This window comes from Hemiscyllium ocellatum, chromosome 46, assembly GCF_020745735.1.
Source record: "Hemiscyllium ocellatum isolate sHemOce1 chromosome 46, sHemOce1.pat.X.cur, whole genome shotgun sequence".
Taxonomy (NCBI): Eukaryota; Metazoa; Chordata; class Chondrichthyes; order Orectolobiformes; family Hemiscylliidae; genus Hemiscyllium; species Hemiscyllium ocellatum.
This window is the reverse complement of record NC_083446.1, coordinates 5,104,659-5,126,435: the sequence shown is the minus strand read 5'-3', so window position 1 is coordinate 5,126,435 and position 21,777 is coordinate 5,104,659. Positions and strand designations below refer to the sequence as shown.

Here is a 21,777-nt window from a genome sequence, read left to right as displayed (position 1 = left end):
TGCTCCGGCAGTGCAGTGCTCCCTCAGCACTGACCCTCCGGCAGTGCGGTGCTCCCTCAGCACTGACCCTCCGACAGTGCGGTGCTCCCTTAGCACTGATCCTCCGACAGTGCGGTGCTCCCTCAGCACTGACCCTCCAACAGTGCCCACTCCCTCAGCACTGACCCTCCGACAGTGCCCACTCCCTCAGCACTGACCCTCCAACAGTGCGGTGTTCCCTCAGCGCTGACCCTCCGACAGTGCGGTGCTCCCTCAGCACTGACCCTCCGACTGTGCGGCGTTCCCTCAGCACTGACCCTCCAACAGTGCTGCGTTCCCTCAGCACTGGCCCTTTGACAGTGCGGCATTCCCTCAGCGCTGACCCTCCGACAGTGCGGCGTTCCCTCAGCACTGACCCTCCCACAGTGCCCACTCCCTCAGCACTGACCCTCCGACAGTGCCCACTCCCTCAGCACTGACCCTCCAACAGTGCTGCGTTCCGTCAGCACTGGCCCTCCGACAGTGCGGCATTCCCTCAGCGCTGACCCTCCGACAGTGCGGCGTTCCCTCAGCGCTGACCCTCTGATAGCGAGGCGCTCCCTCTGTGCTGACCCTCTGACAGTGCAGCATATCATTGACTCTCATCCTCTTACAGTACGGTGCTTCCTCAATACTAGCAGATGGGATTAGATATAGAGTGAAGCTCCCTCTACACTGTCCACATCAAATACTCCCAAGATACAGCACAGGGTTAGATACAGAGTAAATTGCGTCTACTCTTTTAAACAGAAAGTATATGTCTCTCAACACATTCTTCATCAACACACCCACAACCCAGTGACAGCATGATGTTAGATACAGAGTAATGCTCCCTCTAAACTGTCCCCATCAAACACTCCCAAGGACAGGGACAGCAAGGAATTGAGGTACAGAATATTGCTCCCTCTACACTCGCAAATCAGATCTATTCAGCTCCCGTAAGCATTCCCATTCAAAGACAACAGTAGGTACAGTAGACCCTCGGAGCATGTGGTGAATTTCACAGTGAACAGTGACGTACAGCCATTTACTCATAAGTTGCTTCTGTCATTTTCCTCTTCCTCTCTCGCAAGGTTTGTCAATAGCAAAGCGTGTGTGGAACACCTTCCTGCCCCAACATTCATACACCTTTAACAAATGGACACATGTTCACGGTGAACAGTTAGCACCTACCTGAAACCAACATAGTGGATAAATACTCCGGCCAACATAATGAAGACACAGTAGCCAAAAACCTTCATGTTTCTCTTGCGCTTCCTGCTGCTGTGAAAGTCTGCATAATCTTCTGGTGTGGGGTACCGGAACTGCTCCCAGTACCGCTGCTGCTTGGATTTCTCATACCTTTGGGGAAGTGGAGAATAGACAAGGGTGAGAACAGACCAACCAAGAAAAGCCAAGCTGAATTCAACAAAACCTTCCCCTGGAACAAACAAAACTGAAGTCAAATTTCTTTTTCGGAAAGGGGGGATTTGTTTGCTGAGTGGTCAGCTATATTCGATTTGCTTCCCTATAATTACAGATCTCCTGAGTAAATTCGATTTGTCTGTTTTAGCCTGCACAGCGACCCAGAGTGTGATTTTTTTTGTTTGGACAGAATGAGAATATCCAGCAGCTGGGTTGTGTCAGCCCAGCAAAATAAATCCTAAATAAGCTATTTACTCCTCTGGCGCAAGCGAAAGGTCAGAAGGCCCTCATTTACTTTGCTGAAACAAGAGGCATAGAAGAGCGATTCAGACCCAAGTCTGAACAGCAACACATAATTTAACAAACTATACACTCCCTGTTTCACTGATTAAAACACAGCATATCCTTAAACTTCTCGCTCATGAGCACTGGGGTCCCCTCAGATCGGTAGGGAACTAGTTACAGAGACTGCTCACGCACAGCTCCCTTTGATTCAACTCATTCTGAAGCAAAGCAGCCCCTGTTGTTCAGTACAGACAGGAATGACTCTAGCCTGCGAAGGCCGCCAATGACATGGGATACGCAACATAGAATCAGGCCATTTGGCCCAGCAATCCATGCTGGTGTTTCTACTCTGTTCCATCTTAACCCTCTCATCATTTCTTCCTCCCTTTTAAGGCGTCTGCCTGACTCACCCTGACCACTCCCTGTGAGAGTGAGTCCCACATTCTTCCTACTCTCTGGGTCAGGGCTGTCCTCCTGAACTCCCAATCGGATTTCTCGGTGTCTGCCACACATTGACGCCTTCTGCTGATGCTTTTCCCCACAACAGGGAACATTCTCTCTACGTGCACTTGATCTAAACCTTCCCACAGGCCTCGAATGAGTCACTGCTCAGCCTTGGCTTTACAAGCTCCAGCTCCTCAATCCTTTCCTGATCCATGTCCCCCCAACATTGCTGTATTGTCCTCTTCAGTCTCCTCTGCACCCTCTCCAGGGCCTTGATATATCCTCTTTATAATAATGAAGACTTTCGGACAGGATTTAAGTGCAGTCTAATCAAAGTTTGATTCAGCTTCAGTGTTTTCCCCCTTCTACAAGCTGGAGAAAAGTGAGATAGGTGCAAATCGGGTAGGTCGGAGACAAACCTTTCCCCTTAGTGCGGGGATTCATAATCTGTGGACAGAGATTTGAGCTAAGGGACAGGAGATTTAGAAGTGATTTATGGAAGAACTTTTCTACCCAGAGGATGGTGGGAATCTGGAACTCACTGCCTGAAAGAATGGTGGAAGTGGGATACATAATATTTTGATGATCACTTGGAGTAGCGTGACATTTAAGGCTCTGGGTCAAGTGTTAGAAAATGGAACTAGTTAATAGGCGCTTGAAGACCAGAGCGTACATAATGGGCTGAAGGGCCTCTTACCATGCCAGGACTCTATGATCATACAATTCTATTCCTCTCGCTGGATAATCTGGTGTTTGGTTTGCTGTTTTTTAAAAGGGGTGGCAGTGAGGAAAGGCCACTCTGTAGACCAGTGAGGAGCTTTACATGGGGACGTTGGCAGTGGGATTGACACAGTTTCCAACTTGTGAGAAGGGAGCTCCGTCATTCAATGAGTCCGTGGCTGATCTGACCATCCTCAACTCCACTTTCCAGCCTTCTCCTCCTGACCCTCAATCCCCTTTCTGATTAAAAATCTGTCTTCAGCAGATTGAACCTCGGCTCACTGAACCCAGCCTCGACTGCCCTCTGCAGTGAAGACTTCCACAGATTCACTGCCCTGAGAGAAACATTTCATCCTCATCTCCATCTTCATCTCTGAGATGATGCCCTCTGGTCCTAGACTCTCCCACAAGGGAAAACAACCTTTCTGCATCGCCCCTGTCAAGTCCTCGAAGAATTTTATGTTTCACTAACGTCTCAAATGAGTACAGGCCCAATTGATACAGGCCCAATGAGGACACAAACCCACTCAATACAGGCCCAATGGATACAGGCCCACAGGCCAAATGAGAACACAGACCCAATGACAACAAGCCCACAGGCCTAATGAGAACAGGCCCACAGGCCCAATGAAGACACAGGCCCGAGGACAGGCCCACTCAATTTTTCCTCGTAAGATAGTCCCTTGAGGAATGCACAGTGAGTGATAGCAGGTTATTGGGATCAGTCTAAGAAAAAGGGACAGGACTGTTGGACTGACTGAGTTGTCAGTGGTCTCCTGGGAGTTCCTCATCCACCTTGAGCAGTGAGGAGGCGTGGTGAACTGGACTGGGATAAAGGACCTCGACTCCCTGGCGAACAGGTGAAGGAGGTGGGGGCGGGGGCGGGGGCGGGCGTGTCTTATCAATAAACAATGCAGTAAAAGGACCTGAAAACGCAGTTAGCTGCCCCCCCGCCCCAACAGGGAACCGGGTGGGGGCTGTCAACACAGCGAGCTGTGGATGAGAAGGGAGCCTTCTTTCAAACACACTGCTCCAGCGAAATGACTGACAATCCTGGCTGTCAGTGGATCAGATGCTGCCTTTCTCTCCAGGTTGCTGTGGGGCTCAGACTTGCTCAGCAGTGGAGAGAAGCTGTCAGCTCGGCATAATGATGGGATGCAGGCGAACTGACAGGTCGGGAATTGTAAATATGAAGGGGAAAGAAAAGGGATGAAAGGGTGGTGGGTTTTTTTTTTAACCCTCTCTTTATAAAGCTGGCTGGGGATTATAATGTGAGCTTCTCGCTTCACTGGCATAGATAGGGGGCCTGCAAGTCCAGGCTGCGTCTTTCACTCGCCACGCGTTCCGATGGCTTTGCACACAAGGTGTGGATGAAGTGGCACGTCAAGCGTGGATCCGAATTCCTTTGGCTGTTTGGGGGGTGGGGAGGGGGCAGAGAGAATGCTCACTTTTGTGCTATCTCTCCCTCTAGTGCTGCATTCGGCCTTTTCCAAACTGAGCGGTGACACAAAACCCTTTTCACATCAGCCAAGTTCGAACGAGGAGCAGCAGCAGCAGGCCATTCAGCCCCTCCAGCCTGCTCCGCCGTTTGACACCAAAGTTGCTGACATCATCTCGGCCCATCAACTCCACTTTCCCGCCCCTCTCCATAACCCTTCACTAATTACACATCTGTCTATCTCCTCCTCAATGTCCGGGGGAGAATGAATCACGCAGATGCACGATCCTTGGAGAGAAGTCATTCCTCCTCATCTCTGTTTTAAATCTGCTAGCCCCTACTTGTTCCAGTTTAAAAGGTTTAAACTCAGTTAAAGGTTATGGTCTCGGTTCAATCTGTTGGCTGTACCCATTCTAAGTGACCCAATAAGAAGAAACAGCTGAAAATGTGTTGCTGGTTAAAGCACAGCAGGTTAGGCCGCATCCAAGGAATAGGAAATTCGACGTTTCGGGCATAAGCCCTTCATCAGGAAACATCCACCCTATGTCTACTTTGTCAATCCCCTTTACCATCTTATATACCTCTGTTAGATCTCCTCTCATTCTTCTAAACTCCTGCAGGTTTAGGCCTAAACTACTCTCTCTCTCTATAAGACAATCTCTTATCTCTGGAATTAATCGAGTGAACCTCTTCTGAATTGCAATTTTATCCAAATGCCTTCCTTCGCTCATCCAGCTTCTGGCTAGTGCAATCTCATCACTGCATTTCAGAGGCTGCTGGTCATGGGGGGCTCGGAGTGCAGCGAGGCTGTTTGGCATTTCATTAATGTAGCGCCTTTGGCTGGAGCTTTAACTGCATTGGAGGTGGTGGGTTCCGAGTGTGGGGCATGAGGGAGCATTGACAGCAATCCTGGTACCCTTCACGCTTGGCAAGATCAGGCCCTCACTGGAAGGCCAAGTCATGACACCAGGCCTTCAACAAAACTCTGCAATGGCATTACTGCAGATGTGAAGAGTCGGGTTGGTCAGAGTGTGGAGTAGGGCTGACAGGAGGGAATCCAAAACGTGGTGGGACGATGATGCTCTCTGAAATGGCCTGAGCAAATCACTCAGCTCAATGATATCAGCTTCATCGACACCCTCGAAACCAAGAGATTAGGAGTGGGTCATTCAGCCCTTCCCGCCTGCTCCGTTGTTTAGTAAGCTCATGGCTGATCCGATTGTGGTGTTAACTCCGTTTTCCCACCCTCCATCCTCCTCCTGGCAGCCTCTGACCGCCCTAAGAAAAACAACCACATTGATTTGGTGCTCATCAGGATCCTGAGCTCAGGAATTCTCTCCCCTCTGTCTCTGAAAACTCTCCCTTTCAGTCAGCACTTCGACATCTGTCCCAAATATTTCTTCTGAAGCCCTCGCAACGTTGCTGTGCTCAAGGTACACTATTAATGCAAGTGTGCCTGCTCAGTGCACTCCCTTACTGTACAAACAAACTGAGGAGCACAGCAGGCCACTCGACCCTTCAAGCTTGCTGCTCCATTCATTAAGACCCAATAAGATTGATCTGATTACTGCATTCTCCGACTGACCCCGATAACCTTCGCTTATCAAGAATCTGTCTGGGAGACCCCTGATTTTTAAACAGCGACCCTTGGTTCTGGACTTTCCCATAAAAAGAAATCCACCCAGTCAGGCCCTCTCAGGGTCTTCTGTTTCAGTCAAATCACCTCTTCACTAAACCAGATACAAGCCTCGCCAGCCCTACCATACCTCATGAGACAACCTGCCCACTCCAGTCTAGTAAACCCTCTCTGAACTGTCTGTGATGCATTTACATCCTTCTTTAAAAACAGAGACCAATACCGTTCACATTACTCCAGCCGTACCCTCACCAATGACTGGTATCACTGAAGCATACCTTCCCTCCCAGGAAATGATAACTTTAATGGAGTCACAGAGCATGGAAACAGACCCTTTGGTCCAACCAGTCCACATTCCCAAACTAAACTAGTCCCACCTGCCTGCTCCCGGCCCATACCCCTCCGAACCTTTCCTATTCACGTCTGTTATCCAAATGGGTTTAAACGTTGTAACTGTATCTGCATCCACACACAAACCACCCTCGCTGTGAAAAAGGTGTCCCTCGGGTCTTTTCTAGATCTTTCTGCTCTCACCTGAAGAACATGCTCCCTAGGTTTGAACTCCCCCCACCCTGGCTCTTCACCTTATCTACACTCCTCAGGATTTTATAAACCTCGATAATGTCACTCCTCAGCCTCCGATGCTCCAGTGAACAAAGTCCCAGCCTCTCCTTATAACTCAAACCCTCCATTCCAGCAACTTCCTGGTGAACCTTTACTGAACCTTCTCCAGTTTAATAATATCGTGTAGAAGCATGCCATTTGGCCCATCGAGTCCACACTTAGCTTCTTTGCACAGATGCATGAGTAGGTGGGAAGCAGATTGATACAGATGCTTGGGAATTGGGCGACAGGTTTAGACAGCAGATTTGGATCAGCTCAGGTTTGGAGGGCCGAAGGGCCTGGTCCTGAGCTGTAAATTTTCTTTGTTCTTGACCCTCCAAAGACCATCCCACTCAGACCCACCTCCAACTCTCTCCCTGCATTTCCCATGGCCAATCCGCCTACGGGAACTATGGGACAATTTAGCATGGCCAATCCACCCTAACCTGCACATCCCTGGGCACTATGGGACAATTTAGCACGGCCAATCCACCCTAACCTGCACATCCCTGGGCACTATGGGACAATTTAGCACAGCCAATCCACCCTAACCTGTACATCCCTGGGTACTATGGGACAATTTAGCACGGCCAATCCGCCCTAACTTGCACATCCCTGGGCACTATGGGCAATATAACACTGTCAATCCACCCTAACCTGCACATCCCTGGGCACTATGGGACAATTTAGTACAGCCAATCCATCTTGCTGTGCCTGGGTTATTAAAATGGCAATGGTGCCAAAGCAAACAAAGGAAGGGATAACGGGAGGGGAAGTGATTTCACAGGATGTCGCAGGTCTGATTGATGATTGTCACATGTACCAAGATACAGAGAAAGGTTTGGTTTTGTGAGCAGTACAGGCAGATCATAACACACCAAGATTGTAGGGTGCTACAACAGAGCGAGGAATACACAGTTATAGCTGCAAGGAAGGTGAACAAAATGCAAAAGCAGCATTAGATTTGAAATGTGGGGGGTTTGCATCAAGCTGCAGAGAGGTAGCTGGAAACACTGCCCAGAGTGAGGAGCAGTCTGATTCCTAGTTGTGCTACAACAGGTAAATGAACTGAAGTTTACCGTCCCCTTATAAATGGCTCCCAGCCTCAGAGCAGCTCTGAGGGAGTGTGGGGAAGGAAGGAGAGACTCCACTTGTGTTGGTCGCTGCCCTGCATTCCAGAAGCCATTTGCCACCGAGTGCATTCACCCCCACCCAGGGAAGCAGAGCTTCTGCCAGAGCTCTGGGAGTGGAGCGAGTAACTGCAGCTGCAACAGTGCCTCAGCCATGGGCAGTGGGATAAGACTGTGTCTGGCTCGGCTGCTCCAGCTCATTTTGTCGCTAGGATTGCTGAGCTAGCTGTGTGTCTGCTATCAATGGGTTCCACTGTTGCCCCCACAGATATACAGATGCACAGCCAGCTGCCCCACAAGGGTAGGTGCTGAAGAGCTCAAAACCAGGCTGAGCACATCTGAAATTATATAAACTGATACTGCGTTCCCAGCACAGGACCAGGCCATTTGGCCCATCTGCATTGTGTTACTAAGTACTTTTCACAGAACTTCCACCTCACACCCATTGTGACCCTATCACTCTTATCCCTTTCTCCCTCAAGTGTTTCGTAGTTTCCTCATGAATTCAATTCATTTATCTCAATCCCTCCCCATGGAAGCAAGTCCCACATTCCTCCCACCCCCTGCAGGAGCAAATCATATATTATACTGCACACCTTAATTACCCCTTCGCTATCTCTGTAACTTCCTCCAGCCCCAACACCCCCTCCCTATCTCTGTCACTCCATCCAGACCCTACAACCCCTCCCTAGCTCTGCCACCCCCTCCAGACCCTACACCCCCTCCCTATCTGTCACCCCCTCCAGCCCCTACAACCCCTCCCTATCTCTGTAACCCACTCCAGCCCCTACACCCCCTCCCTATCTCTGTTACTCCCTCCAGCCCCAACACCCCCTCCCTATCTCTGTCACCCCCTCCAGCCCCTACACCCCCTCCCTATCTCTGTCACCTCCTCCAGCCCCTACACCCCCTCCCTATCTCTGTCACCTCCTCCAGCCCCTACACCCCCTCCCTATCTCTGTAACCCCCTCCAGCCCCTACACCCCCCTCCCTATCTCTGTAACCCTCTCCAGCCCCTACACCCCCTCCTTATCTCTGTAACCCCCTCCAGCCCCTACTCCCCCTCCCTATCTCTGTAACCCCCTCCAGCCCATACACCCCCTCCTTATCTCTGTAACCCCCTCCAGCCCCTACACCCCCTCCCTATCTCTGTAACCCCCTCCAGCCCCTACGTTGCCTCCCTATCTCTGTAACCCCCTCCAGCCCCTATACCCCCCCATCTTTCACCTCCTCCAGCCCCTACACCCCCTCCCTATCTCTGTAACACCCTCCAGCCCCTACCCCCCTCCGTATCTCTGTCACCTCCTCCAGCCCGAAACCCCCTCCCTATCTCTGTCACCCCTTCTAGCCCCTACCTCCCCTCCCTATCTCTGTCACCCCTTCCAGACCCTACCTCCCTCCCTATCTCTGTAACTCCCTCCATCCCCTACACCCCCTCCCTATCTCTGTCACCTCCTCCAGCCCCTACACCCCCTCCCTATCTCTGTAACCCCTCTGGTCCCGACACCCCCTCCCTATCTAAGTCACCTCCTCCAGCCCATATACCCCCTCCCTATCTCTGTAACCCCCTCCAGCCCCTACACCCCCTCCTTATCTCTGTAACCCCCTCCAGCCCCTACTCCCCCTCCCTATCTCTGTAACCCCCCCCAGCCTCTACACCCCCTCCCTATCTCTGTAACCACTCTGGTCCCGACACCCCCTCCCTATCTCCGTCACCTCCTCCAGCCCCTACACCCCCTCCCTATCTCTGTAACCCCCTCCAGCCCCTACTCCCCCTCCCCATCTCTGTAACCCCCACCAGCCCCTACACCCCCTCCCTATCTCTGTAACCCCCCTCCAGCCCCTACACCCCCTCCCTATCTCTGTCACCCCCTCCAGCCCTTGCATCACTGCCAATTCAAACATCCATCTAACTCCAGCCTCTTGAGTAGGCCCCCATTCCCATCATTCCACCATTGGTAGCTGTGCCTTCAACTCACTGGAGCCTAAGCACAGCATACCCATCGCTCTGCCACTCTGCCTCTTGCACTCACATTCTTCCCTGAGAAGACTGGAGTGTTTCATTCGGCATAGTCTGTCTGTGCTAGCACACTGCACAACTGGCGTGACTGCCCTGCCTTTGTGAGTTGCAGTTCTGTAAACCTTCATCAGAGGATGGTCCGATTCCCTCTCGAAAGCTTCGAATGGCCCTGCTGCTGCTGTGCTTTTGGGCATGTCTTAAAACTGGCCTCTTTGAGAAAGAGATTGGTCAGCAGGCCTGACATGCGTGACTCGAGAACACTCCGTGGCCTTGTGATGACATCGATGGTGCAGTTTGAATGCAAAGTGGCATTGGCCGCAATCAAAACCTTTCGGTGCATTGAAAAGCGTCAATTAGCATCCCCCAAAACCAACATTTTGACCTTCTCTTTTGTATAGAGAGGGCTTCAGGTCTGAAACCCGAATCTGAATCCTGGTTTTGGATGGACGAGCGTTGATGGGATGACACCGATTTCCGTGGCAGCCAGGTACGGCTGAACATGCAGGCAGCCACCGACAGCCCCAACCCCGGCCCCAGGTGAAGGAGGCAAAGGTGGGCTCAGCTGAACGCAGGGTGGAGCTGTTTGAACCTGACCAGAACTCCCTCCTCTGTTAGGCCAGCAGACCGGGACTTGGCAATCCCTCAGTCTGGGCACTGACAAAGATGCTGCTTAGCTTGGGTGTCGACAGTCAGAGAAACCAGCACGTCCCTGCGTCAGACTGAATGGCCAAGCGTGATTCACAGTGGCACATCAGCCCATGCAGTCACATCCGCAACTGTTTCTCTGGCATGCGTTTGTACGGGAGGAAGTGTTGATTCATTATGGGGATGGAGCTCAGTGGCTGTTTTTTTAAGAGCCAGCCATCGAGAAGCCTGGACACTCAACCCCAGAGGACCATGATTTTGAATCCCACTTGGGGCACTGTAATGACTGTGTTCGGTTTAAAAGCAGACCTCCCGGTAACAGACTGGGCTTCTGTGATTAGGCGGCTGTCAGATTGTCGACCAGAGTCATTATGGTGCGGCAGGCGGCTGCTCGGCCCATTGAGTCCATGCCAGCTCTCTGCTGAGCTTTCCCCAACCCTGCAGTCTCACTTCGTCACCCTCCAGGTTCTCTCCACTTTCTGTCCAAAATCATTCAGATTCCAACCACCACCCACCCCCCCAACACTACTTTGGGCAACACGTTCCCAGTTATATCACTCACTGTGTCAAAATGCAAACCCCACCATCACCTATAACCTCAAATGTGTCCCTGCACCACAGCAAACCAGCTTTCCTCTGTCTTACCTAGCTGTGGTGGGGAGGTACTGGCCATTGGACCAGGGTGGACAAAGTTTAAAAGTTTTTAACTTTATCTAGCTGTGGAGAGGCTGTTTTCCCCATGTGGGAGAGTCCAGGGCCAACAAGACAAACTCTCAGAATAAGAGTTTTCCCAGTTAGGAGAGAGATGAGGAGGAACTTCTTCTCTCTGAGAGTGGTGTATCTGCGGAATCCTTTCCCAGATAGGGCTGTTGGTGCTGGGTCATTCGGGTCTTTTCAAAGCTGAGGGAGAGAGATGTTTAATCAGGAAGAGAATAGAGGGGTGATGGGGAAAAAGGCAGGGAATTGGAGTGGTGGATGACCAGATCGGAGATGATTTCATGCAATGACTTGATGGGCAGAATGACCTACTGTGACCCAGAAGCGAGTGAGAGACCGACTTGACCATTGACAATACCTGTACTTCACGGAGGCCAACTTTGGATCTGGATCCATTTCACACCCGTACTCCCCCCCACCAATTCAAGCTCATCTCCTCGGGCCCCCTACCTTCCAGAGGGCAGAGAGCTATGAGTCAGGACTCTTACCCATAGCGTGGTGCCGAGTTCATGTTGTTGTAGAAGAAGGGGTCGCCATGGTCACCATCACACCCCGCGGCATTGCCAGCGGCTGCAGGCGCGCCGTGACGCTGGAGTCTCAGCCTCGAGTCATACTCCCGGCGGCTGCTGGGCTTGCTCAGCACACTGTAGGCCTCGTTCAGCCGCACAAACTGGGTGTGGAGCTCCGGGTTGGTCACATCAATGTCAGGATGGAGCTGAGGAGACAAGGCGGTTTCACACAGTTAGTCACGGAGTCATCCAGCACGGAAACAGACCCTTCGGTCCAACCAGTCTGTGCCGACCATCATCCCAAACCAAACTAGTCCCACCTGCCTGCTCCTGGCCCATGTCCCTCCAAACCTTTTCCTATCCATGTGCTTATCCAAATGTCTTTTAAACATTGCAACTGTACCCACATCCACCACTTCCTCTGGAAGTTCTTTCCACACTCTGCGTAAAAAAGTTGCCCCCGTGTCTTTTTTAGATCTCTCTCCTCTCACCTTAAATATGTGCCCTCAACCTTGAAATCCCCCACCCCAAGGGAAAAACACCTGCCATTCACCTTCTCCATGTCCCTCATGATTTTATAAACCTCTATAAGGTTACCCCTCAGCCCCCTACACTTCAGTGAAAATAGTCCCAGCCTATCCAGCCTCTCTGTATAACTCCAGCCCTCCATTCCCAGCAACTTTCCTGGTAAATCTTTTCTGAACCCCCTCCAGTTTGACAGTGTCCTTCCTATAGCAGAGTGACAAAACTGGACAGTATCCCAGAAAGTGTCTCACCAACATCCTGCACACACCAACCCGCACACTCAACGGTCTGCACAATGAAGACAAGCGTGTGAGACACCTTTTTAACCACCCTGTCTACAAACTTCACAGAATTATATACCTGAATCCCTAGCTCTCAGCACCACCCAAGCCTTTATTTTTAGTTCACCAGGCCACATTATGAGCTTGTTGACCCTAAAATGGCTGCCTTGTTTCAGTATGGAGTGACTGGACTTTGAAAGGAACCCCAGTCACCACTCCTCCAGGGTAAATAGCAGGGCCAGAGTGGGGGTGGAGTACAAGCCTAAGCGTTCCAGTACGTGGCAGGCTGCTGCACTGAAGAATGAGGGGTGGGGATACTCTCACAGCTTTTGCCTGAAATGGTGATTCTCCTGCTCCTCAGATGCTGCCTGACCTGCTGGGCTTTTCCAGCACCACACTATCGACTCTGATCTCCAGCATCCGCAGTCCTCACTTTTGCCGATGACCAGGGAAGACCAGAGCTATAGAATAGAATTGTAGAACGTCTACAGTGGAGAAAGAGGCCATTCGGCCCATTGAGTCTTCACTGACCCTCACAGACAGACCCGACCCTCCCACCTCACGGCGTTTTTGCCATGACTAACCCACCTAACTTGCACATCCTTGGACACCAGGTGGTAATTTAGCACGCACGGCCAATCCACTGTGCCTGGACCCCCTTGGACATTATGGGCAATTTAACATGGCCGGTCTACCAAACTTGCACATGTGGGAGGAAACCCAGAGCTGGAGGAAACCTACACAGACACAGGGGATTTGTACAAACTCCACACAGAGAGCAGCTTGTGGCTGGAATCGAACCTGAGTTTATGGCACTGTGAAGCAGCAGGGCTAACCACTGAGCCAACATGCTGCACCAAGGGGTCACTGTCTGACGATTACAGACTGAGATGAGCAGGAATGTCTTCACCCAGAGGGTAGGGAGCCTGCAGAACTCCCTACCATAGGAAGTGGTTGAGACTGAAAATCTGAATATTTTCAAGGAGGAGATAGATACAGTTCTTAGGGCTAGAGGGATCAAAATGTGCATTATTCAGAGGGAAATGGATCGGGGTGGATGGCACTTGTTGGGCCGAAGGGCCTGTTTCCACACTGTAGGTAATCCAATCTAATCTATATGGGGAAGAAACTAGGAACAGGAGACAGTTAGTTGGATGATTAGCCATGATCGTACTGAATAGGTTGAGTGGCAATTTAAAAAAGCATTCTGCATTTATAAAGGTCTCTCATGACCTCAGAGTGCTCCCACAGCAACTTCCAGCCAATAAAATACTTATGTATGACTAGAAGAGACAAGGTGTCATAGAGATGTGCAGCATGGAAACAGACTCTTTGGTCCAACTAGCACACTAGATTTCCATATCGTTACCCTGGTTATGAATTTTGCTGCTGCGTTCACTTGGTGACCCAGTGAATTCATTCCAAACCCACAGTTCAAGGGCACTTTGTAATTCTGTCTGATCACTATTGACCAGCAGCTGAACTGGAGCCCAGCCACATAAATACTGTGGCCTGTAGTAGATCAGAGGGTAAAGCATCTTCAGCAAGGTCCCACTCACCATCCATAATGTTGTACAACATGGAAACAGTCCCTTCAGTCCAACTGTTCCATGGCGACCAGATATCCTAAACTAATCAAGTCCCATTTTCCAGCATTTGGCCCATATCCCTCTAAATCCTGCCTATTCATATACCCATCCAGGTAAGGTTTAAATGTTCTAATTGTACCCTCCACCATTTCCTCTGGCAGCTCATTCCATACCCACAGCATCCTCTGTGTGAAAAAGTTCCCCCTTAGATCTCTTTTATATCTTTTCCCTCTCACCCTAAACCTATGCCCTCTAGTTCTGGACTGCCCAACCTAGGGAAAAGACCTTGTCTATTCAACCTATCCTTGCCTCACGTGATTTTATAAACCTCGATAAGGTCACCCCTCAGCTCCAGGGAAAACAGCCCCAGCCTAGTCAGCTCAAACCCTCCAAACCTGGCAACATCCTCGTACTGTAAATCTATTCTGAACCCTTGAAGTATTTTCATCTTGGACCAGGATGCAAGAAACAGACACAAACATCCCAATTTCTAAGGCATGTGACAGAACTACAGCAGGGATTGCGAACCGTCAGTCTGCAATCTCTGAATGGCCAGGTCTGCTCTGACTGGTCAGGGACTCGCCTCAGCCAATGAGAGTTCACCTTCCAGCCAATCAGAAGCCTTTTCTCCGGTAGTACAAGTCGTTGAAATTTGACAGTCTGAGAGCAAGAAGAATCTCAAGTCCTGGCAATCCCCATGTATGGAATGCTGACTGCTTTTCCTGGTCATATGATGCTCTCTATTCCACATAGAATGTCAGGAGAGGCAAGGAATTTTTAAAAATTCGTGGAAAGGGAGTGTCACTGACTGGGCCCAGCATTTATTGCCCATCCCTAGTTGCCTTGAGAAGGTGGGGGTGAGCTGCCTTCTTGAACCGCTGCAGTTCACCAGAAAACGCTGCTCCCAGTGTGACGCATGTCAGACTACCTGACCGCCTGTCGTGTCGACCAAGCAGTTCTGGCTGAGCTGAGGTTACACACAGTCAGAGAGCTCGGGCTGTGTGTCAACCCTATGTCCAGAACCAGAGACACAATTTAAAAATAAGGGGTAGGCCATTTAGAACAGAGTTGAGGAGAAACTTCTTCACCCAGAGTGTGGTGGATATATGGAATGCTCTGCCCCATAGGGCAGTGGAGGCCAAGTCTCTGGATACTTTCAAGAAAGAGGTGGATAGAGCTCTTAGAGATAGTGGAATCATGCGTTATGGGATACGGCAGGGACAGGATACTGATTGTGGGTGATCAGCCATGATCATAATGCATGGTGGTGCTGGCTCAAAGGGCTGAATGGCCTACTCCTGCACCTATTGTCTAACCACAACAGTACTCCCTGAGCCACACAAAAAGATAGTAGGGTCGGGTGATGAAATCTGAAAAATGTGTTGCTGGAAAAGTGCAGCAGGTCAGGCAGCATCCAAGGAGCAGGAGAATCGACATTTCGGGCATAAGCCCTTCTTCAGGAAACATGCCCGAAGAAGGGCTCATGCCCGAAACGTCGATTCTCCTGCTCTTTGGATGCTGCGCTTTTCCAGCAACACATTTTCAGCTCTGATCTCCAGCATCCGCAGTCCTCACTTTCTCCTCGGGTGATGAATGCTCAGTCAAGGGAGTCCGTTTTAATAAGCGTCCCTGGGGCGGAGATGGGTAACAGAGAGGTCTGGGAGCTTCGAGCCCCAGGCTGCCAGTGTCAGAATGATTGCAATTGGCAAGGTGTTGGCGGGGGTATGGTTACCATCCCTGACAGGGTGAGACGCGACATGGGCAAAGGCACACGCTCAAAACACCCTGTGCTACACTGACAACGTGACTGACGGAGAAAACAGCTTCAAAGTATCTGCCGGTCTCTTCAGCACAGCAGATAAATATTTGGGTCTGTCACTAAGTTGTCAAAACAGTGGGAGAAGATGCTTCCCGTCTGAATCGGCCAGCTGGCCAAATTTCCTGAAGTGCAAACTGTCTCTCTGCAGCTCAGCGGCAAACTCTCTGGGGAAGGAGGGGGAGAATGCAGAGAGAGCCTGATCCACTGGGCCGGTCACTAAAGTGCTGGACAGTCACTAACATCCTCTCTCAGGAGAAATATCTTTCCCCAGAGCTCGAGGAGAAGGTGCACCTCACTCCCGCAGGGATTGTTTGAGGAGGATAGTATGGAGACGTTTGCAGGAGAAACTGGATCAACACACCAGGGAGGAAGTAAGAGAAGGATGGGCTGGTTTGAGATGAAGAGAATTTGGGAAATTGGGTGGGGATTAAAATCACATAACCACCACTGAATTCATTGTCCTGGCAATGTGAACTGGACCAGCCATATAAATGCAGTGGCTACAACAGCAAGTCAGCAGTTGGGAATCTTGTAGCAAGTAACTCACCTCCTGGCTCCACCATACCCCCCACAAAAGCCCATTCACCACCTACAAGGCACAAGTCAGGAATGCAAAGGAATACTCCCCACTTGCTTGGATGAGTAACAACACATCTCCAACAACACTCAAGAAACTTGATGTCCACCCTAAGGGCTGCAGGGGTTCAAGGTGGCAGCTCAGTACCACCTTCTCCAGGGGCAATTAGGCACAGGCAACAAATGCTGGTGCTGCCAGTGACAGCCACCCCTTGCGATAGAACGAAACCACTGATGTTGCTGGGTATACAAGGTTTGAGTTAGAAAGAAAGGCTGGAGTCTTGGAGGTTGAGAGGTGACCTTATAGAATCATGAGTGGCGTAGATAGGGTAAATGGCAGGTGTCCTTTCCCTGGGATGGGGGAGTTCAAGACAAAGGGGCAGATTTTTAAGGTGAGGGAAGAGAGATTTAAAAAAGACATGAGGGGTAATTGTTTTACCCAGAAGGTGGTTTTATGTGTGGAATGAACTTCCTGAGGAAGTGGTGGATGTGACTACAATTACAACATTTAAAAGACATTTAGATAGATACACAAATAGGAAAGGTTTGAGGGGATACAGGCCAGGAGTGGGCAGGTGTGGGACTACTTTAGTTGGGGATTATGTTTGGCATGGACTGGTTCGACCAAAGGGTCTGTTTCCATCACATACACACACATGGACACTCAGTCACATACACACGTGGATACAAGAGTGATATACAGACATACTCAATCCCATACACACACAGGTACACACACACACACATGTACAGGCACACTCAGTCCCATACAGACACACACATGTACAGGCACACTCAGTCACATATACAGACCTGAATACACACACATATTCAGTCATGGGCACACACACAGATACACAGGGTCACACACAGACACACTCAGTCACCCACAGTTTGCCACAAACAGCCACTTCACTAGCACTGACAACACCGACAGGAGTATTACATAGTCAGGAGCACCACACTGCAATCAGAATCAGAGCTAGCCCACCAATGGGAATGCTAGTAAGATCACTGGCTGAGATGATGAGCCATCATCTCCTCTGTTGCCTAACCATTCAATACGATCCTGTCTAGTGTGATTAACTCTGCTGTCCAGCCTCCTTGTCCCAATCCCATCCCGTATCTCAGCCGACAGCCTCTGACTTCCTTGTTGATCAGAAGTCTGTCCATCTAGAAGCCTGGAATGTATTCAAGATTCCGGACTCCCCGGGGGATAGAATTTGAGAGATTCGGAGTGAAGAAATCCTTCCTCACCCTGGTCGGAGCGGATTCTGACTAACAAGGGAGTCACTGGTGGGAGGGTGGGATTGAAGCTACAAGCGCTGCAGTACGATGTTACTGAAAGGGGCATCAATTTAAGACTGAGATGAGGAAGAGTTTCTTTCCTCTCTGAGGGTCTTTGGAACTCCTTGCCACAGGGAGCTGTGGGGGCAGAGTCCTTGTGGATATAGATTTAAGTCTCCCCTCTCTCCCCCCCCCCCCCCCCCCCACATTCCCTCAGGGAGCTGAGCAAATTGCTTCAGACACTCCCTGTGCGTGTGTGTGTGTGCGTGTGCGCGTGTGTATGTATGTGCGCGCGTGTGTGTGTGGCTGTGTGTGTGTGTGTGGCTGTGGCTCTGTGTGTGTGCGTGCGTGTGTGTGTGCGTGCATGTGTATGTATGTGTGCGTGTGCGTGTGGCTGTGTGTATGTATGTGTGTGCGCGTGCGTGCATATGTGTGTGCGTGTGCGTGCGTGTGTTTATGCATTTGCGGGTGTGAGGAGGCCCCAAGATCCCAGAGAGAGGCCTCACAGCCTGTATCACCGTCCGCCATCAAGCCTGACTGAAAGAGCCTGCACACAGGCAGCTGTCACGCTTTTGCTGATGTAGGCGCAGATTGTCAAGCACAAAGGAACCACCAGCCACCGGAAAAACAACACATTTTAGAAAACTCTCTTTTCCTTTGGCCAGGTTACCCCGCTGTACCAGAGTTCCCACAAGAACCTGTGCTGCCCACTGTGGAGGGAGTGCAGCAATGTCTCAGGATTGGCTGTTCGGACGAGCACCATCTGACCCATCTAAACGATTCCAGGGCTGGAGGGGTGTGTCTGTGTGTGTGTGTGTCTGTGCGTGTGCCTGTTTGTGTGTGTGTGTGCATGCATCTGTGTGTTTATGTGTCTGCGTGTGCGTGTGCCTGTTTGTGTGTGCATCTGTGTGTGTAGGTCTGTGTGTACATGTGCCTGTTTGTGTGTGTCTGTGCGTGTGCCTGTTTGAGTGTGTCTGTGCGTGTGCCTGTTTGTGTGTGTGTGCATCTGTGTGTGTATGTGTCTGTGTGCGCGTGTGCCTGTGTCTGTCTCTGTGTGTGTGTGTCTCTCGCTTCTCCCGAGACTTCTCGCTGAACTGATTTTACAAAAGCAATGACCTGGGTCCGTATATCGCAGCTGCTTGTGAGAGCCCGCTGTGCACAAGTTGGCTTCCCAGTTTCAGAAGCACTCGATCAGCTGGTCAGGTGCTACAGGGATGTCCTGAGGTGGTGAAAGGTGCTAGAGAAATGCAAGTCTTTCTTCATGTCTGGCCCATTCTCTCTGAGGGAGATTTGGTCTTCTTGAATCTCTCATGGGAGGTGGATGGTGGGGACAAGGCCCAGTAGTGTCACCCGTCTCTAACTGCCCTTGAGGCTGAGTGGCTCATCGGGCCGGTTCCCAGGGCAGACCACGCTGCTGTGCGGTCTGGAGCCATGTGTAGGTCCAGACCGGGTAAGGATGGCAGATTTCCCTCCCTAAAGGGCAGTTTGTCAGATGAGACCTTAACACAATCGATGACAGTTTCCTGGTCACCTTTACTGAGACTAGCTTTCAATTCCAGATTGATTTATTCACAGGATGAGGCGTCGCTGGCCAGGCCAGCAATTTATTGCCCCATCCCTAATTGCCCAGAGGGCAGTTAAGAGTCAACCACACTGTTGTGGGTCTGGAGTCCCATTTTAGCCAGACAATAGACAATAGGTGCAGGAGTAGGCCATTCTGCCTTTGAGCTAGCACCACCATTCATTGTAATCATGGCTGATCATCCTTAATCAGTATCCTCTTCCTGCCTTATCCCCATAACCCTTGATTCCACTATCCTTAAGAGCTCTATCCAACTCTTTCTTGAAAGTATCCAGAGACTGGGCCTCCACAGCCTGCTGGGGCAGAGCATTCCATATATCCACCACTCTCTGGGTGAAGAAGTTTCTCCTTAACTCTGTCCTAAATGGTCTACCCTGTATTTTTAAGCTGTGTCCTCTGGTTCGGCACTCATCCATCAGCGGAAACATGCTTCCTGCCTCCAGAGTGTCCAATCCTTTAATAATCTTATACGTCACAATCAGATCCCCTCTCAGCCTTCTAAACTCAAGGGTATACAAGCCCAGTCGCTTCAGTCTTTCAGTGTAAGGTAGTCCCGCCATTCCAGGAATTGACCTCGTGAACCTAGGCTGCACTCCCTCAATAGCCAGAATGTCTTTCCTCAAATTTGGAGACCAGAACCAGATGGTTCAGTCTAATGTTTCTAACAATCGACAGGGTTTCATGGTCATCATTCCATTCTTAAATTCCAGATTTTAAAAATTCAGTTCAATATTGAATTCACGGCAACCCTGCCGTGGCGGGATTTTAACCTGGGTCCCCAGAACAATACCTGGGTCTCTGGATTAATAGTCTCGCGATAATACCACAAAGCTTTTGCCAACGTTCTTTCGTGAACTTAAATTCCTCCCATTACTGAAGTGGAATTCGAACCCGCGGCATTACCCTGGGTGGGTTCAGAGTCCAGCGAACCGACCACGACAACACCACGGGGCGACTGACTGGGTGGAGTTGCACATTCTCCCCGTATTTGTGTGGGTTTCCTCCCACATTCCAAAGATGTGCAGGTTAGGGTAAATTGCCCATCGTGTTAAGGGATGTGTAGATTAGGTGCATTAGTAAGGGTAAATATAGGATAGTAGGGGAATGGGTCTGGGCGGATTACTCTTTGGAGGGTCGGTGTGGACTTGTTGGGCCAAAGGGCCTGTTTCCACATGTCGGGATTCTATAAGATTCTCTAAGTCCAGTCTGTTTGACCGTGCTCATGTAGTGGCTGGTTCCATTCCTCCCTTGTGTGTTTATCTAGCTTTCCACATTCACCCTGACCACCCTTTGAGGGAGCGAATCCCAGATACCCACCTCCCACACCCCTGAGCTCCCTTTCATTTGGGTGGGGGCGGGGGGGGGTGACGTTTCTTTTAAGTGGATTTCTTGCTGGCAGGCAGGTAGCGGTGACCCTGCCGGTGACTGTCTTGTAGTGAGGACTCAGGGATGATCAATGGCTGGGTCTAGTAGGTTCCTGTGGAACCTGGATTGCCCTTGAAGCTCAGTCCCTCGAAGGGTTAAACAGCGCCTGGTCTGATCGGAGAACAATCCTTTCACAGCGCAGGAATTCCATCCCGTTGAAGGGATGTGAAGCACGACGTGGACTGTGAAAGCCCTTCTGCTGTTGTTTGGGGTTGGTGTGTCAACACTGTGGATGTACCTCATTACACTCCCATACAAAAGGCTGGGGAATGTGGCTTCTGAAGTGGGGGGTGGGTGCGGACGGTGAGCATGTTTCTGCCCTCCGTCGCTGGGTGAACAATAGAGACTTGCTGCTGCCTCAGCCCTTTTGAAAGGAGCCAAGGTGATTGGCGCAGTGACAAGGCAGCGCTGAGTGCCGCTATCTGCGGCTGCTGATCAGGAGCCCACAGGGAGGCGGCAGGGCCAGGAACAATGGTCCCCCATCCCCACGCTGAATCACCCAAATGACCATTTCAAAGGAGCCTCAGATAAGGTTTCACAACATGCCCAGCCTGCTCTGACAGACTACTGGGTGGGGGGAGGGGGGGTTGGGGAAGACAGCGTTTGAAAGGAGTCTGAGCTCATCAGCTGTCGTGCCGGACTCGGGAACTTGCTGCATGCACCTCTCGCAATGGCCCCTCACAGCAGGGAAATGCGGGGGGGGGGGACACCAAGGTGTGCCAGCGCCACGGACATGCCAACACAAATGTGTGCTCCCCTCCACCCCTGCCAAGGCAAAAGTGGTCCAACTGCCATGCCCCACCCTTTACCTACAGGAAGGAGGGGTGGTTCTGATAGCACCTTCATGGGCAGGCCCACCTATAGCTCCTTCAGAATCCCCGAACCCTTCCTTCATAACCCTGGCCCTCAGTGAAGGGCCCCACATTCTCACACCTTCCTCATTTCTCCAACACACATTCAGCCAGCATGCTGCCCTCCCAATCTCTCTGATCTCCTCCAGCCTCTACATTCCTCCCTGACTCCGTAACCTCCTTCAGTCCCTAAATCCCTTCCTTCTCTCTGTTAGCTTCTCTGGCCCCTATATCCCTGATTATCTCTGTAACCCCCTTCAGCTCCTACAGCCC

General features: G+C 50.9%; 1 protein-coding gene across 1 annotated transcript in view; it reads right to left on the bottom strand.

Moving 5' to 3' along the window:
- dnajc4 (DnaJ (Hsp40) homolog, subfamily C, member 4) overlaps positions 1 to 21,777 on the bottom strand; it is a 107,595-nt gene that overhangs the window by 48,813 nt on the left and 37,005 nt on the right. Inside the window, exons 5-6 of the mRNA XM_060855509.1 lie at positions 11,549 to 11,775; positions 1,192 to 1,359 (exon numbers count right to left, since the gene is read on the bottom strand). Of these exons, the coding sequence (XP_060711492.1) occupies positions 1,192 to 1,359; positions 11,549 to 11,775 (395 nt within the window). The remainder of the gene's footprint in view (positions 1 to 1,191; positions 1,360 to 11,548; positions 11,776 to 21,777) is intronic.